Raw genomic sequence first — 14,903 nt, forward strand, 5'->3', positions numbered from 1 at the left:
ATAACCTTAAGCGTCACATTGAGGAAGTGCATACCAAGCAAAGACGGAGGAGGAGATGATCATAGGTGGACAAGGCTCTCCTAGCGTTGCAGAGGATGGGAGGGACTAAGACATTATTGACCTCTGGGAACAAAATTTTCGCAGTGATAAGGATCATGTGACTAACTAGTTTATACCATGCAAATCCCACCAGACCCTCCGTTGCAGACCCCAGAGCTGCTATCCATCACCAATACCAACGCGGCTCGCCGTCGGTCTGTAAGCCTAAACATCTGCCAGTGCCTCTGGTAGTATACAGTACACTAATTGATGTTCCCGTGCCATCGGATGCATACGTTGAAAAAGTGACTCTACTCCACGAGCGGTAGGATCACAACGACTGTGGTCATAGCTCGATGGATAATGCTAGACATAGGCCGTGATGTAGCATTGGTATATCGCAGCGAGGAGAATGCCATCCATCCATAGCCGAAAGTCCTCATCCCTGAGCTTACTACATTTCTGCTCTTCTCGATATAGGTTCGGGAACAGAAGGTATAAGGATATATCTTCAAATCCAACAACGCGGCCGAAGGTATAGTAAGGAATCTGGTGCACGGGCCGGTGGACTTGATGTTGCTTTCCATTTGCATCAAGATATGTGACTGGGATTGATCGGAGGTGAAGATCAGACTGAAGATCAGATACATTCATCTGAGTAGGAGACCAGCGAATACCTTGCTTAGCGACAGCAAGGTTACTCGGGAAGGCCACGACGCTATCCACATCGAAGGTAACCCCGGCATCGTTCGAAACCCTCTCATCTTCATCTAAGCAAATATGGGGTATCTCGGCTCTAGATTCAAGACCACAAACGGCCTGTCTTCCGGATTCAGGGCTCATTCTTCCGGCCAGGTCATCTTTCCGGTGTGCGATAGCCTCCTTGCTGAGGACGTCAGGACTTAATTCGGGTGTGAACTCCAGGTACATGGCGAGGCTGATCTGTTCGTTGGGCGGCTTGTTCTGCTAGCTCTTGTGCGAGGTGCCCAACTGGATCTGGCTCGTCGTTCTCCACCTGTGGCGAGGTCTCTAAGGCTATATCGAGGGTAGTGGCCTGGTTTGGGTCAGGGCTCTCGTGATTCGAAATGGATAGCAAGTCTGTAGCATCTGTAAAAGTTCCAATATTAGCCATAGCCTGCTCTTTGATGTCTTCTGGTGGTTGAGGATCAGCTGTGAGTAGGAACTATGAGCTATCCGTGCTGTCTACTTTTGATATATCACTCGAGGATAAGATCAATGCTGCTCCAAGAGACTCACCATCGTCGAAGGATACCTCGTCGGTAGTAGATTGGAATGGAGGGCTCGGTGGAGGTAGAAAGTTGCCGATGTCTTTGTTTTTGTCTAGCTCTGCGGCTAGATTACTCTCTGCATTATCCAAGTGCTGGATAGGATGGCCGCAATCAGCTGGAGGCCTAATAGAAGGAAGGTACAAGTTGTAGAAATTGCTATATGGTAAGTCTCTCTCTCTCGCTGCTACTTTCTGCCGCTTTTCCCGTTTGCGTTGAGTATCTGCTGTCGCTTTGTCCTGGGCTGTTGCATTTTTGCGTGGTCGTCTACGCCCCGTTGGTCTTTCTATGGTAAGTCTAGTAAATATTGGAGTGCTATGTGTTAGAAATTACTTGATGCTGATGATACTGTAGATTACTTCTTGCAGTTCCTATTATTTTTATTGCTTTTGCGGGTTGCTATAGCAGCGCGTGGTAATTGCTGCCTTGGCTTGAGAATACTTTGAGATCACTCTTTTATTTAGCGGTGTAGGTTAGCTATAACGTACATGATAAGCGAAATGGTCAGACAAGCGAAATGGTCACTTTTCTCTTAATCTCTCCTCTTTCTGTTTGATTAATTATTTCTCAACCACCTAATATGCCACAATCAATTAATGAGGCAAATATTATTCTTGCACTTCAAGCCTATCAGAATGATCCTAAATTAAGCCTCCGACGCGCCGCAAAGATCTACAAAGTCCGCTATAGTGATCTCCTTAACCGACATAACGGCATTCCTGCTCGACGCGATATAATGCCTAATTCACGCAAACTATCTGATCTAGAGGAACAGACTCTTATTCGGTTTATTCTCGACCTAGATTCACGAGGATTTTCCCCCCGACTGCGTGGTATGAAAGAAATGGCTAATCAATTACTTGCCGACCGCGACGCGTCACCAGTCGGCACGCGTTGGGCTTCAAACTTCGTCAAGCGACACTCAGACCTTAAGACGCGTTTTTTTTCCGCAAATACGACTACCAGAGAGCCAAGTGCGAAGATCCAACCATTATCCGCGATTAGTTTCGGCTTATGGCGAACACAATCGCGAAGTACGGCATCCGATCAGATGATATCTACAACGTTGACGAGACTGGCTTTCTTATGGGCATGATTGCAAGCGGAATGGTCGTCACAGGGACAGAAAGGCGTGAAAAGCCAAAAGCAGTGCAGCCTGGAAACCGGGAATGGATTACGGTTATTTAGGCGATTAATGCGGAAGGCTGGCCGATCCCGCCGTTTATCATCGGTGCGGGCCAATATTACCTCGCCAATTGGTACCGAGAAAGTAACCTCCCGGGCGATTGGGCTATTGCGATGACCCAAAATGGCTGGACCGATAACGAGACCGGTCTCGAGTGGCTCAAGCACTTTGACCGGTGCACAACCAATCGATCAATTGGTTCCTATCGTCTCTTGATCCTTGATGGCCACGAAAGTCACCACTCCATCGAATTCGAGAGATATTACGAGGAGAAAAAGATCATCAGGCTTTATATGCCACCTCATTCGTCTCATCTACTTCAGCCCCTTGACGTCGGGTGCTTTAGCGTGCTTAAGAATGCTTACGGTCGAGAAATAGAGCGTCTGATCAGATGCTCTATAACCCACGTTTCAAAGACTGAGTTCTTTGTGGCCTTCCACGCCGCATTTCAAGCCACTATGACAGAACGAAATATCAAGGGAGCTTTCAGAGGAGCTGGGCTTGTTCCTCTTGATGCGGAAAATGTGATCTCAAAGCTTGATGTGCAGCTACGTACGCCAACGCCGGTTGAGGAGGCAGCTGAACCGTCGACCCCTTGGGCCTCAAGGACCCCAAAGACCGTGCTTGAGGCTGGATCTCAGTCTGAATACCTTGAAAGACGAATCAGAAGGCACAAAAGTAGCTCCCCAGAGTCAATCCTAGGAGCTCTAAAGTCTCTTACTAAGGGAACAAAGGCAATTATGCATGAGAATGCCTTATTGAGATCTGAGAACCAAGACCTTCGACAGGCAAATGAGATGCTAAGCCGGCGCCGGAGGGCAAAAAGGACCCGACTACAGAAAAGAGGGGTAATGACGGTAGAGGAAGGAAGGCAAGCAATTGATCAGATGGATGTTGATGCGCAGGTAGTGGCTGAATCGTCAAGGCGTAGTGGTCAAGGAAGGTCGGCGCGACCGGGTGTTCGGCATTGTGGTGTCTGCGGCAAGCCTGGTCATAATGTAAGAACCTGTCAGGTAGTGATTGAGACATCTGGGGAAGAGTATAGTGAGTAGTTCAATTGATTAATTGATTTGTTGTGTTTTTATTGCGATTTCTAGTTTAAAGGTTAAGAAAAGTGACCATTTCGCTTGTCTGACCATTTCGCTTATCATGTACGTTACTGTGAATACCCGCAATATAAATATCTCATCTCTTATAACGCAACTAGCAAAATATGAATCTAACTAGATTTATGTTCTGCTATTCTGTCGTACTCAATAAAGCGGCCAAGAATAAACCTAGTGTAGACCTTAACAGGCAATCAAACAGGCAATCAAGGAGTCTCCCTCCCTTTTAGCTGAGCTTCTTGGAATAATACGCTAGGCTTTATGTGGGTTAGAAGCCTTACCCTTCTGAAAATGGATGGATTTTGTCCGCTAAATTCTGATTGGTCACTAGACGGCAGAGCGACGACAAGGTTGGCAACTTGGAAGTATAATAATGCCACAACAAGAGCAGAAGTAAAGGTAAAAATAGCTTTCTTGATATTATAAGATCTTATTAAGTAGAATTGAGGCTTGGTGAATGGTTTTTATTAGCTTCTTGCCTCTAGGCATAGTCGGGATTTCCCTAATGGTGTTTCTGTAGGTGATGTATGTGTCAAATGTGACAGCCTGCAACATGCCTTGAAGGGTGTCATGTGATGACACTAGGCTCAATTGGGAAGTCGCAGAAATGCGCCTTCCCCTTTGCGAGGCTTCGCCGAGAAACACACAGAGAACAACAAGATAATACATCGTTACATTTGACAGTATGATAAGTATGTGCCGCATGCAAGTATGCGCCGCACTTGTATTTTTACCTTAAAAATATATATAAAGAAATTTTTTTTAAAATTTAATTTAAGGCCTAATAGACCAAAACTAAATAGTTAGGCTTATTATATAATATATAAGTCATAGTAATTTTTTTATATTTTTTTAAAAAAAAAATATTACTAAGCTAGTATATAAAATAAGCTATTCACACTATATAAACTACTATTTATATATAAAGAGCAATTTTTATAAATCTTAAAAAAAACTATATATTTTTATATTTATTTAAATAGCTAGAGATATTTTATTTAGAATTTTAGCTATTTTATAGCCAGTTTTTCCAAAACAACATGCTCTTTGCAAAGTCTAGGGTGGGGTCATCCGAGTACATAGCTCTACCTCATAAGCAGATGTTTTGTCAGAATTAGGCCTTCTTTTGGGGGCGTAAGCAGTTTCTGGTCGAGCGAATAAGGTACTCAGAAGTACCGCTGCTACCTGGAGGCCCATGGCGCGAATCTGGGGAAGTGGGGACAGGCTGGCACATGTGAGACTTTATTTTTAAAACAAGGGTTATTGTAGGAGAGGAGCGTGTAAGTGCTCAATACTGTATGATGCCATGATGTTTTGATGATGTGTTCTTTGTGATGGTTGAAGCCTGGCCCTCAATGGGATAACTGAGCCAGAAGACCGCTCATATGCTCAACTACTAACTGGGTCAACGCAGGGCGGACTCTGTCTCTCATGCCTGAGGCAGACATTCATCCTAGCAAACTCCTTGCCACAACGCCGACATTCGTACGGCTTATCTCCCTTCTGACTCATGAACCCAGCAGAACTAAATAATCCGTCAAGCCACTTATTTGTTCTCATACTCCCCAATACATCCCCTTGCTTACATTCTTCTGGGACATCTTCATTTGTGACACTTGACACTCTCTCGACCGTCAAGCTCGCATAGAGAAACGAGCCTGTGGCTATAAATATAGATCAGCAACAGCACTATAGTTTCCATTATCGACATACATTTGCTCTGATCGCAAATTTTCTTCTCGATCAGCTTTTTGATCTGGCTTGACAGTTGGACATTGGATAATCGCAGCGTCACAAATGCCTTCATGTCTTCGGCGTTGTCCCCAGGCTTGAGAGGAACGTCGGCGACCCCGGTCTTGACCATTTGTTGCCGAAGCTTGTCGTTGCATCCACTTACAAACATGATTCTCAGCTGTCTGCGGTTTGCAATGTTATGCTCTTTAACTAGCTTGGTGAAGAACTTGATGGCTTGATGACTTTCCGAAGGTTCGCACTTGTTTAGCCCGTCAATGATGATGTAGCGCCTGAGTGGGTATTGTACAATGTTCTGGATGAGTGACTCGACCGTGTGAGCGTCGGAAAGAGAGGCGAATCCTTCCTGCGGCATCTTCTCGCGGTAGGGAGAGACGAGTTTATCATCTTGCTCGACCATCTGGCAGAGAATCCCCTTGAGAATATCAACATAAGTGTTGTGCCCGCTATGTTCCTGGCAGTAGAAGTAGTACGTTTTGCTGTTTTTCGGAATGCAAGGTGGTTCTTTGGCCCGGAGAGTCCCTAGCCTGTGAATGGCATGCGAAACTAGGGTAGTCTTGCCTATATCAAGGTCAGTAAAAGCCCGTAGGGAGGAGCACGAGAGCACTCACCAAAGCCATGGGGACCGTGTAGCCAGATGGCAGGCTGCGATACGCTCCCCTCCTCCCCTCCACCCCCCACAAGCCATTCTGAGGCCGCTCCGTCGCCTTCAAACAACCACTGACCTGCATTGTTGATCCCTTTCTCAAGGAATTCTTTTAGTGGTTCCTCGTTCGTGGCGATGGCCCTGTCCTTCATTTTCCCCCCCACCCTAGAAGGCTTAGCCTTGGCAAATTGGCTTTGGCTTGGGGTTAAAGGTGGGCTCTCGGGCCTTTTGGGCTCTTGGCTGGGCTTACCCATGTTGGCGATTTGAACCACGACCATTAAGACTGTTTTCGTGGATGCAGGCAATAAGAAGATGATGAATGCAAAGCTAAAATCTTGAGCTGACGGCAAAGGGGAGGGTAAGGATGACCTAATTTATGTAGAAGACCAGCAACTTACTGAGGCCTCCTGCGCGCACACCGCCTTTATTGTGGCGTCAAGAAGGCATCGAATCAAATATCGCCTGCATGCGCGTGTGAGAGCAGCTGACGTGGCGAGGCAACCAGCATTGTCGGACAAAATGGTTCGCGGACGGCAACGTCGATCTTTGTTATCTCCTCAGTGCCCACAAGACTGCAACCAGGTCACGACGAGGGGTTGGGGCCAATTAAAATGCATCAAATGAAAGGTACTTAATGCCACACCTAAATTACATGGTGATAGAAGTCCCAACAATATTGGCTGTTACAAATCGCGACATTGCACAAGCGGCAGCCGTACCTAGTCTGCTTCCGGCTTTGGCAGTTACTGCTGAGCTCCTGGAAGGGACTTGTTTTCTCACCTTTTGACCTTATCTGCCCCTGCCGAAAGCCCTTACAAGCAAGGCAGGCTGAGTTTACCTTGCGATAGACATGATTGACCTCTCGATTGATGCGAACACGCTGTAAATTAGGGCTTTGAAGGTCACTCTCGTCGCCTGCTCTGTAACGTTGCCGCGACTGGCTTTTCTGGGCGTAGGTGTTAAATAACTCGTTGTAAATGCATTCTCGCCACTCTTTCTGAGTTGTGAATCGCTTCCAACTTGGCTCAGGACCCCGTAACTGAATAACGTAGCTATTGACGAGTGCAACGTCAAGCAAGAAGGTCCAGCAAAGAGCCTGCCAAGGGCCGCGGCGCAAGGGATGATCATACGCATAATATGACCTCAATTGATCGCCCCGATCAACGTGATTCATCTCATCATTATACTCGGCGGCAACAGTAGGGATAGAGATATCCTTAATAGCTTCATCGCCAAAGAAGCGGCGGATCTGACGGGCCTCGGGCTTCTTGGAGGAGGGCTTCTTTCTGCGGCGTTCAACGCGCTCCTCGCCGGAAAAAGCGGTCGTAAAGAACAAGACGAGGCGGTTATCCTTCCAAGCGACTTGGTTGACCTTGTGAGATGAAGAGAAGACAAATTAGTAAGAGATTTATATGTGAAAGCGTCTTAGCGTGATACCTGATTGTCAGCCGTAGGGATCACCTTAACCTGGTTAAAGTCGTAGCTAGTACCTAGCCTTTTATCGCCTCTGAGATCGTGAACAAGCTCCTCGTTGATGCCGCTGTTAGCTCGAGCCGTGCCTGTGGCTCCGTGGCCATGCATGCGGAGGCTGCGGAAGAGATCTGCCGACGAGAAGAGGTTATCGACGAAGACGTGATATGTCGCTTTTGGCAGTGTATTTGCTAGGGCCACGACGACGCTTTGAGTCGAGTTCAAGGCGATAGGCTCGTCTGAGGAGCCCTCTTGTGTCTCTTGTGATCCTTGCGTGCGGCGGGTGCAGCGGCGCTTTGCGGGAGGAAGCTCAACACCAACGGCGCCGTATTGTGCGCCCGTGATGTGCCAGAACCAGTGGATAAAAAACCCTTGCTGTGCAACAACCCAGATCTTGAAGCCTCGAGGAATAGGCTTGCCTTTGACGACTGTTGTCTCGTTGGACCTGCCTGTGAAGCGGACCATACACTCATCTATAGCGAGATGAGAGCCCGGGATGAAGATCTCCGCCGACGCAGCTTGTATATGATTAGACCACTCGTCACAGGCTTGGAATACCTTCGGAAGAGGCCCGGTCTCGTCGATCTTGGTGTAGTCAAAAGGGCGAAGGTGGCGGTGAAGGATCTGAAACTTCCAATAGGGCATGAACCTGATGATAGAGTGTAAAGGGCGCTGTTCCCCCGGCTTTGGAGTACTCCAATGGCTCTTGATATTCTTTTCCTTATGTAAACCCATATAAATTAGCACTCCAAGCCATACATATACTTCTGCAACAGAGGTCCCTTGCCAAGCTCGCAGCCTTGCCTTCCTTGTCATCGGGGTATTCCAGCTATCGACAACCTCATTTTCCTTGAGCCAAAGAAGCCAGCTTTGAGTGTATTGGACCCATCTCTCAACGAGGGAGATAGGAAGGAAAAGCTGGAAAAGCTGCAGCGGCGATGGCGGCGGTGTGTTAATGTGCAAGTTGCGTGTCTCTACGGGGAAGGGTTTAAATTTGGTGCCGCGGGCCTTATCGGCCGGAAAAACAGCCACCCGGGTCGGGTCATTAGGGTGCATTTGATGGCTATGATTTTCCTTGATAAAGCTCATGTCATCGTAGGCATTGAGGGCTTGTGCCTCTTGTGGAATTGAGAGCGTAGCCATTGTTCAGTTCAAAATAATTTGTATGTGATTTTGGCTGTGATAGCTTCATTGATCAAACTTTTTGTACCCCGCTTGTACTAAGGCTATCACGTGGTCAAGGTGGGGCGAGGTACGCGTTGCAGTCTTGTGGGCACTGAGGAGATAGTTCGTCAATATGGTTATCGGGCCCTGCTTTTCCGCAACAGTTGCCGCAAAGGCGTCCTACTGTACAGTAGTAATAATATCACTTATCTCTTCTGCTGTGCGAAGACTCCAGCAGGTCACGAGCCCCACTTGGCCCTGATCAGGGTCAGCAATCTGGGAGATCCCTGTCATCAGGTTTTCGGTGTAAATGAATGAGGGGACGCGCTTTGCTCAATTTGGCACCAATTCTAGCGGGGGATATAAGAATTAACTGTCTCAATTGCATAGCTGCACATAAACACCGCCACCTTCATGTACCAAGCTAGCCGGGAGCTTCGGGTTGCCCGTGACGGCAACGGGGATGTAGACCATACCGATTTTCGTGACTCAAATTGATATACTCGTGGGGGGGGGGGGGGGGTGGTGAATCGAGGCGATTCACAACTCCTAATAACTATCGATAATGTCGGTTGAAGACGAGGAAAATAAGGAAATTACGAACCTGATCGATGGCGACGGCCTCCTCGAGAATGAGGACCTTCTGCGCTACTTCATAGAAGAAGATGAAGTCATCGCCAACCGCCACAGGGTTCTCATCCTGTTACGCTTCTTTGGAGTCATTGGAGAGGAGAGACCAAGCTGGCGAGGCCGCCGACGCCGCCGCCCCCGTACTAATCATCATCCTGCAAGAGACTATGCCTCGTGGCTGCTCGAGGGGGATGATGATATGTTCAAGCACCTATTCCGTATGCCACAAGTCCTATTTCAAAACCTCTGCCAGTGGTTAAAGATTAATACTTCTGCTCGTGATAGCAGGCAGATATCCCTCGAGCAGAAGTTGATGATCCTGCTATGGATCTTCGCGTATGGGGAGCCGCAGAGGAATACTGCTTTTCGCTTCTGTGTCAGCCAAGGAACCGTCTCGAATATCTTCCATGAACTCCTCGAACCTCTTCGCCGACTGCATGTACGCTTTGTTATGCAGCCAACAAGTCATCTTCTTGATCTATCGGCTTTCGTGGAGTTGTCCCCGAAAATGACTGCGTTCAACGGCGCCGTTGGAGCTATAGATGGTTGTCATATACCTGCCCATGTGCCCCGGAGGCATTAGAAGAGATATTGGTCTAGGAAAAACAACATATCGCAGAATATCCTCGCAGCAGTTAACTTCGAGGGATTCTTCGTATATGTGCTTGTGGGCGCCGAGGGTTCTATCAATGGCTCCTCGCTGATCCGGATTGCAAAGACTATTGACCTGCGAATCCCCTCAGCACGCTTCTTCATAGCTGATGCCGGGTTTGGCTCTAGTCGAGGCATCCTAATTCCCTTCCCGAGGACTAGATACCATCTCAAAGACTGGGAAGCTACTGATCGACGGCCATAGAATAAAAAGGAGATATATAACCTTCGTCACGCCCAGCTTCGAGGTATCGTGGAGCAGATCTTTGGTCGAGTGAAAAGGAAGTTCAAGATCGTGAGGCATAGCGCCGCAGAATATGATATTCGGGATCAACAGCGTATTATCCTTGCGGTCACCGGTCTATGGAATTTCATCTTAGGAGACGGCCTCGAGCCCAATGAGCGTGATCTTGATCTGCAGACATACCTGAATAACTTCCCTCACGCCCGGGCAGCGATAGAGGCAGCCAAGAGGCGCGCGGATGACTTCGTGCCGGCTCAGACATCCCGTGGATTACGTGCGGCGATCGCGAGAGCGACTTAGCAGAGATATAATGAAGTATTGAGAATAAGAAGAGAAGAAGGAGAAGAGGAAGCTGTTGAGATACGCGGCAGCGGCGAGAGCGAGGAAAGTAAAGGAGGTGAGGAAAGTGAATAGAGTGAGGGGCCGCAGCAAGGCTAAAGGCGGTGAGGGGTAATTTGAAGCTGCAAAATCAGGTCTGTGATAGCTCCATTAAAGTTAGTAATAAGGCACCTGAATTAAGGTCAATTTATATAGGAAAAGCCCCCTTAGCAGGTATAACACTACATAGCTTCATCTTTAAATCACAGTAACCATATAGCCTTATTCATAGCCTTATTCTGCCGGGCCAATTTGGCTCTCAACCCAGGCCTTCTTCACCTCCACTGAACCAAGCGCATTCCATATCACCGCATTCCTCACTTCTTTGAATATCGCGATCGCCCTCACGGCATAAGGTATACCGTATGCTTCTCTAATAACCTCCAAGCAGTTGCTGACAGCCCTCTCTAGATCCTCTGACCCGGCTGCCCGTGATATGACGGAAAGGCGCCTCGCAGAATCCTCATAAAGAAGCTCCTTTAACTCCTCCGCTGTGATCGTGCCCTGGCCCTTCGACTTCTTCCTTGACGATGATGAAGTCTGTGTGTGATACTCAGAGATAGCGGTACGTTGCCGCTCTCGCAGGCGTGTGGAAGAAGGAGTTAACCCTATTGCCGGCGTATGAGACGTGCGAGGCGACGCAGGAATCGGTTGTGAATCCCCTCCTTCGAGCAGAGAGTCGGGAAGTTACAAGGAATTAGGAAGTTGACTCTGTGGCTGACTCTGCGGCAGACTATTCAGTCTATTCCCTGCCTCCTCTTTAATATCGACTTCAATTTCGTCCTCCTCCTCCTCTTCTTCTTCTTCATCGTCGTCGGCCACCAGGGCATCCGAATCTTGAGCTTCTGCCGCACTTGCGTGCCTTCCCTATGCCCGCTTGTCTGTCGCTGCGGTGATAAGACGACCTGCCGGCGGGTCATCTAAGAAGATCTCCCCCCATGAATCAAAGGAGATATAAGGACCGATAAGAAGTCCGTCGCTAATGACTTTATTCCCATGATGAGGATTCCTATCCCTGATCTTCTTAGCGTTAGATCGACTCATATAAAGCCGCCCAGTATCTTCGTCATACTCCGTGCCCGAGAGGTCAGCAGCATCACGAAAAACACGCCAGAATCCCTTTAGATTCCTCAGCTTATTTTTCAACGCCTCATATCCCCACATATCAGACCCCCATCTCTCTTGGAAGCCGGGAATAAAGCTCTCCAACACACGTCGGTATGGCATGACTTTATTCACATTCAATTCGCCGTCTCGACGAGCCTCCAGGAGCTTCTAAAGGAAGTATAACGTCTACTCGTCAGTCCAATGCCAGCCCCGACTATTATAAAGCTGTGACTCGGCCGGCTGCGTGCTTGGATCGCGAGGGTAGGTGGGCGGCATCTCTGATTCCTCTTGTGTAGCCGGCAGCGATTGAGGACCTCGTCGGGACTGCCGGCGGGCTCGTGAGAGCGGCATCTCTTCAATTTAGGTATATTTTCTATGGGAATCGCAGGAACAATACTCTTCTTCTCGAAAATTTCGTCTCAAAGCGTTGAAATTGAGCTTCAAATGCGATGTGTTTACCTCCTCAAGATCATAGCCGTGATGACTTCACTATGACCCTCTGGCACGTGGGGCAGGGCGGTCAGAGCCCTCGCCGGTTGAGGAATAGCTATGAACATGACGGGGTTTTGGGTACAAGACGGTGGCTGCGCTAATTTTATGCGATAGGATGTCTTTCCTGATAACCGGGATCAGTCAGAACCCAGTCCCTGATCTGGGCCTAAGGGATATCGTCAATTTCCTATCAAATTGAAACATCAACTATGCCGTCGGTACCTAAGGAAGCACTAGTTGCCAATGCCTACGATAACTTTCTGTATTGAGGACCGTAATTGCAGCCGGCTGCAGCCCGACGATGCCACGTGCAGACCCAATTTCCCCGCAACCACAGAGAGAGGTTACAACTTTCAACCACAACACATCGCTTATCGTGCCTTACGGGTGAAAGAGCTGCCCAACGAGCCTCTAGACCTATTCTTGTACTTTATCCCTTATTCCCTCGTTGAAAGATGGGCTCAATACACCAATAGCTGGATCTCCGCCACTTCGTCCGCTGGAAGGAGACTAAAGTCTAAGACAATTCAAGAACCTAGCGAGGATCTTTGCTATCAATCAAGCCGACGAGACCTTTATACTGCCAGGGGATCGGACCTATGGTTGTTCAGACCAGCTTGATGGTATTCCCCGGGAGTTTCACGACCACAAGCCCACCGACCTCCCCCTGCCAGGCAAGCAACCGCTCTTTGGACCGACCTACCCCTTCTCGCAAGGAGAGCTTACAGAGTTACGGTGGCACTAAGAGGAGAACCTGGCTTCGGGTCGGATCAGACCCTCGACCAGCCCAGCGGGGTCTTCTATCCTTCTTGGGCACAAGAAGGATAGGAGCCTCAGGCTATGCATGGACCACCGGGGGCTCAATCAGGTTTCCATCTAGAATCGCCACGCTCTCCCCTTAGTTTCGGAGATCATGGAGTGTATTCCGGGAGCCCAGTTCTTCGCCGAGATCGACGTGGAAGACGCATACCGCCGTATCCGCATTGCAGAGGGAAATGAGTGGAAGACAGCTTTCCTCGCCCGTTATGGGCACTTTGAGTACGCGGTGACGCCGTTCGGACTCACCAACGCGCCGGCTCCATTCCAGAACTACATACGCCAATCTCTTCAAGGTCTTGTCAATACCGTATGCATCGTGTATCTCGACGATTTCCTCATATCCCCGAAGACTCGTGAGGAGGCTGCAGAAGCGTCCAGGGAAGACCAAGCAGGGGGATGAACCCCTCCAAGAGAAAGTCCCGAGCGAACAGGACCCGGCGAGGGAAGAACCAGTCCCCGGCGAAGAAGAGTCGGATCCAAAGCGATTGGCAGAGTGGGCTAGGGACCATACTGGTTGCGAACAGTTGGTCTCTGAAGAACAGGCTAGGAGGGCCATGTTCAGAGGACTTATATGAAGACGAGGCCTCCCGACCGCGCAATGAAGTCGTGAGGTACTCGCAGAAACACGACGAATGGACCTAAGAGACGATCAAGGGCTACCAGGGTGAACAGTACAGTGAAGCCCGATGGCCTTCTGCGGTTCAAAACCCGCCTTTATGTACCTCTAGACGAGCATACGCGGTGTGAGGTTCCAGAACTCTACCATGATGACCCGCTTGCAGGGAATTGTGGTACTGGCCGCACGCTGGACCTAATCCAGAGGAAGTTCCACTGGAAGGGCCTCGTTGACGATGTGGGTGAGTATGTACGGGGTTGTTCAGTATGCCGAGGAGTCGTGAACAAGCATATTAGTATTCTTCCTCTGTCTCGGTTTTTCCAATAAACCATTGTCGGGTGCATTCCAGTTCATATATCCAGCTATGGACATCTGCGAGACACTGATTGCTGATTCCTTCTGGACGAAGTCCTCTCTGCCACCTTGAAAACTTTTCTGTGTAGCATGAGTCGGTTCAGAGGCTCCGCTGTGTTAGCATTGGGATATGATGCTATGATGTGTCGGTAACGTGTTCTTTGTCATCGTTGAAGCCCGGCCCTCGATGGTTTAACTGAGACATAAGACTGAGCTTGAGGAACGTGGCTCGGATGTTCAGCTCGACAGGTCCTTCCACAATGAATATCACTGCTGACTATGCATCTTCAAGGTTCTGTCACAGGCCGTCGACCTCACCCTTGGCTTTGTCGTGCCGACCGGACGCGATGACGCGCGTGGTGTGACTGGCGGTGCGATGCACCGGGGAAGTGGGAGAGGAAGGAAGGAAGCGTGACGGTGGTCGATATGAGGCGCGAGAAAAGAGAGTGAGGGCAACGGCCTAGTGCGAGAATAGCTGCGAGGCAACTCGAGTGCTTGGGCATAGTCGGCGGTGCGATGAGGGAGGTTGAGGCAAGGGGAGCGGGTTTGGTTCTTAGACTTACCATGCTTCTGACGTATTGGAGGATGTGCTGAAAGTCCGGGTCGGCACGAGCCCGCGATATGGTCTCCATGGCTTCGTGTGCGGCCGATACCGTCACGGCGACTGGCGTTTGTAGAGGAGGGCTGTAGGTAGAGATGGATCCGCCGCGCCGCTTGTGCTTGCGATGCCGGTGCGATGCTTGCGATGAGGGAAGCGAATAGGCGGAGTGTTGACTCGGGGACTTCTTTGTGGTGCGGTGGATTAGAGGATAAGGGATAGGTAAGGGCAGAGGCGAAGGAGCAAGCTTGGAGGAGTGAAGGGGGCGAGGTGAATGGAGGAGAGGAGAGGTGAACGAGTAGACGGTGAATAAAATGGGCTGGTGATAGAGAAAGGGGAGGTGAATTGCTGGTGCTCCTTCGTGC

The 14,903-nt window shown here is 49.2% G+C and overlaps 1 protein-coding gene across 1 annotated transcript; it reads right to left on the reverse strand.

Annotated features, from left to right (window-relative positions):
- Positions 1–4,731: 4,731 nt before the first annotated feature.
- LRP88_14907 (uncharacterized protein) lies at positions 4,732–8,628 on the reverse strand (the record flags this gene model as incomplete). The annotated part of the gene is made up of 6 exons (XM_083251241.1): positions 4,732–4,802; positions 5,331–5,472; positions 5,515–5,930; positions 5,981–6,207; positions 6,735–7,377; positions 7,506–8,628. 6 exons carry the CDS (start codon positions 8,626–8,628, stop codon positions 4,732–4,734), a joined length of 2,622 nt encoding a protein of 873 aa, XP_083092996.1.
- Positions 8,629–14,903: the final 6,275 nt, after the last annotated feature.

The sequence above is a fragment of the Fusarium phalaenopsidis genome (assembly GCF_050370095.1).
Source record: "Fusarium phalaenopsidis strain FUZ10S chromosome Unknown contig_32394, whole genome shotgun sequence".
In the NCBI taxonomy this organism is placed as follows: domain Eukaryota; kingdom Fungi; phylum Ascomycota; class Sordariomycetes; order Hypocreales; family Nectriaceae; genus Fusarium; species Fusarium phalaenopsidis.